At 40.0% G+C, this 3,741-nt stretch overlaps 1 protein-coding gene across 1 annotated transcript; it reads left to right on the top strand.

Annotated features, from left to right (window-relative positions):
- Window positions 1–3,470, top strand: foxa (forkhead box A sequence). The gene is made up of 2 exons (XM_056258565.1): window positions 1–207; window positions 1,915–3,470. The coding sequence occupies exons 1-2, from the start codon at window positions 148–150 to the stop codon at window positions 2,980–2,982; spliced, it is 1,128 nt and encodes a 375-aa protein (XP_056114540.1). The 5' UTR covers window positions 1–147; the 3' UTR covers window positions 2,983–3,470.
- Window positions 3,471–3,741: the final 271 nt, after the last annotated feature.

Below are 3,741 nucleotides of genomic sequence, written 5' to 3'. Positions count from 1 at the left end.
GACTCATCCAGCAGTTTACACACACAGTGTGGGATTTCCAGATGCTCTGAGATCCAAATTGAGATTGAAATATATTTTATTTCAATCTCACTCTGGAATTGTACTTTATTTTGCAATTAATCGTTATTTAGTTGAATAACAGAAGACATGATTGACGAAGTAAAACGTGAGCGAGGCGATCAATGGATGTCATATTACTCCAGCGAGGTATGTTCCCCATGGGAGAAAATATTTCATTCAATTCACCTGTAATTTTCAATCATAATAATTTATATTTTTTTAGGCTATATAATACGTAATTATTATTATGGTTGCTAACTTCAGTTGTTTTGGGAGGAAATATTTAAATCATTCATATGCATATTCCCCAGAACACAGAGTTAGGCTAGGCTAATTATTTTATTTATTTATTTTTACAAGTTACTAACTTTCCCTCTTTTCCATTTTAATGACGGTTTTATATGCCATAATATATGCCATTCTGCTATATAGCCTAACGTTAAGCCAAATTTGCCTTTTGTTTAAAATTAATCTAAAACTCATCAAACATGGCTTATTTTTTCTTTAAGAATTATTCTAATTTATTCAAACATATTTTTCAGTCAAAACAACCAAATAAATCCTTTTAAAATAATATAGTCAAAATCCCTTTCAGACTTTTCTGTATATAAAAGTCTTTGATATAGCCTTGTCTTGAACAGGTGACTTGAATCCGTTAGAAGCTTTTTGTCTAGGTATGACGCAGTCACATTAATGTTCCCATGGTTAATTGTGTGCTTTCATCGTGTCTGCGCCAGTGTGTGTGTGTGTGTGTGTGTCTGTGTGGTCTCGCAGCAGTTAATTGATTGACTCTGTGATTGTATTGAATGTCTCGCGCTTTGACACTCGTGTATGACTTACAATCGGCCAGCACGGGCTCATAACCAGAGGGGCGTTTTGGAATCCGAAACACGAAAGCGGGGTTCCAACTTGAAAGGGCCGAATTATTACGAACGGTGTCCATTTGGGGAAAAAGAACAACTGAGAACAGCAGTCGCGCCCCCAAATACCCCTCTGTCATGAGATAGAAAAAAGGCGGACGGTGAGTGACTTAAAAAGAGACAAAACAAGGGTGAGAAGAAAAGCCGGACTAGCTGGATAATGGGGTTATCGCCCGGGTGGGTGGTCAGAATACATTTACATGGCGTTACCCACGGCGCCAAGGTTTGGTTATGAAATAAAGGTTAGCCAAGGATCTATGGACGCCGACGTCAGCAATACAAGTCCAACTGATGCACACTCAATTTCCAATATTAATGAGTTTAAATTAGTTAATGAGACCCAAATAATGCATTGCCAAAATGGCCAAAGAGCAAGAAAATTTGTACTATAAACATATAAGTCCTGTAAGGCAGAACATTCAACTATCTACTGTAGGCTATTAGCAGATTTTTATTTTGATAGGCCATTTTAATGGGTGATATACCCCCATTAATGTAAAATAGTTTTTTAACAATATAAACTAGCCTATATATCCATTTATGCATAAAACTTTATTTGAAAACTAACTACAAGAAATGTAATGGCTGTTAATTATAAATAAAAATAATGCACAAGATCATAACAATAAGCATTTGAAATAAATGGTGAGTCTATTAAATTATAGGCTATTCTGTTTTTGACTTAATCACTGTTTTAATAGTTTTTGGTCAAAGTAAAGCCCATAATTGTATTGCCTTTGATTTATATATTTATAAACACATAAAATATTAGACAACAGATTTAAAAAAAATCAATGCAATTTTATGGGACATTTTTCACATTTTCAGCGTGATTTTTGCCACTAGGCCTTGGTTTATTTCTGACTCTGGCCCTCGCATAATAATTCATAATAATGTTCTTTTCGATTATAATGATCATTTCTCATCTTTACAGGTGTATTATGGAGCAGACAGTCTGCCGTTGGGCCCCAGAGGATATTCCCCCCCAGAGCATCACTACCAGAATTACGGCCCATCGTGTGATTCAGTGGCTGCGAGAAACACCGGGAGGCTTGAAAGCCCAGTGGGGATACTGCCTCCACAAAACCCCAAAGGATACGCTGAAAGCCACTCCAACGAACCTGAGTTTCCAGCACTGAAATCAGTTTACAGACGGACCTTAAGCCATGCCAAACCGCCGTATTCCTACATTTCTCTAATCAGCATGGCAATCCAGCAGTCGCCAGCCAAGAGACTGACTCTGAACGAGATCTACGACTGGATCCGACAACTCTTCCCGTATTACAGACAGAATCAACAGCGATGGCAAAACTCCATCCGCCATTCCCTGTCGTTCAACGACTGCTTCGTGCGCGTACCGAGATCGCCAGACTCGCCAGGGAAAGGCTCGTACTGGGCCCTGCACCCCGACTCCGGTAACATGTTCGAAAACGGCTGCTACATGCGTCGCCAAAAGCGCTTCAAGTGTCAGAAGGCGACGTCACCATCAGCAATGAAAAATTCGGATGGGGAAGCTGTGAAAGTTGAAGGGAAGAAAAAAAAGGTGGAGGTCAAAACAGTCATCTCTTCTTGCAAATCACCTGTACCTCCTTCGAGAGACGCCACAACACAGCATTCGGCCATATTACCAGTGTCCTATCCAACCACCAAAGCACCTTCTCCTTCCCATCTTCCTCAGCATCTTACTCACTCACACACTTTGTTTCCTACCCAGCCTCCAGAGATCTCAACACACTTGAGCGTGCCATTCCCAACAATGCCCTGCTCCAACCTGCAGTCTGTCCCGCCAGCCTCTATGGAAACCAGCTTGCACTGTGAACCAACATCCCAACACCCCATTTCTGTCCCGCGACTCATGGACTTCCAGTACTGTGAGACCCCTGTGAGCTACCCGGTTTACTGCCAGTCAAATTCCCATCCCAACTTCACCTCGTATGCTGGAGACTCAGTTTACTATCCTGGATTTAGCATGTGTTCTGCTCCTCTTTTGAGTTCTTCCTGATCATCCTTCTGTAGCGTATTAAGGGCTATTAAAAATGAATCCGTTTCTGTTTAGATACTTATAATTGCTGTATATATTAGTTAATGGACGCTCCATAGCTGGAGAAGTATCTTTTATCTGATGCTAAAGGATTTCTGTGATTCTCTGTGAATGTTTCGGATAAATTCAATTGAATTGAAGCTTTTTGAAGATGCATATCAACATGAATTCCATGCTGTAAATCTCAAGTAAAATTTTGAACATTCAAAAAGGTGTTAATTCTATTATTTGCGTGTCTGGTGTAAGGTGCAACAGTATAATCGCACTTTCAGGCTTTCACATTATTTTACTGCTGCATTTTTTGAATTCCTCAAGAGAGTGTTTTGGGGGAAGAATCAACTCAACGGAGGCATTGTCCTGCTCACATTGTAAAAGATAAACATCATTTCCTGCCCTGACATTCCTCACACTAACTAAGACAGCCACACTGAAAACTAGTAGCCTTTTAGTAGCTACCTTTAGAAACCAATAAAAATGATCAGCAGACTCTGAACAATAGTTTAAAATATTTATCCCAGTGCCACTAACAGGCAGAAAAACCTGCGCACTACACAAACTGATATACTGATGATATCAGTACTAGTACTAATGGTTAGTGTCCAGACATGGCTTGCGATTTTGACTGTGATGGCTGAATGCTAGCAGTAGAAAGGTTGCGACCCCCTCCATCCCCTCCTAGCCTAACCTTTGATTCCTGGGTAAGCAGGATTGTGTTTGAGT

Source organism: Rhinichthys klamathensis, unplaced genomic scaffold (genome assembly GCF_029890125.1).
Source record: "Rhinichthys klamathensis goyatoka isolate OS25496 unplaced genomic scaffold, OSU_Roscu_1.1 h1tg000153l_1, whole genome shotgun sequence".
NCBI classification, from domain to species: domain Eukaryota; kingdom Metazoa; phylum Chordata; class Actinopteri; order Cypriniformes; family Leuciscidae; genus Rhinichthys; species Rhinichthys klamathensis.
This window is presented reverse-complemented; position numbering and strand designations above follow the sequence as displayed.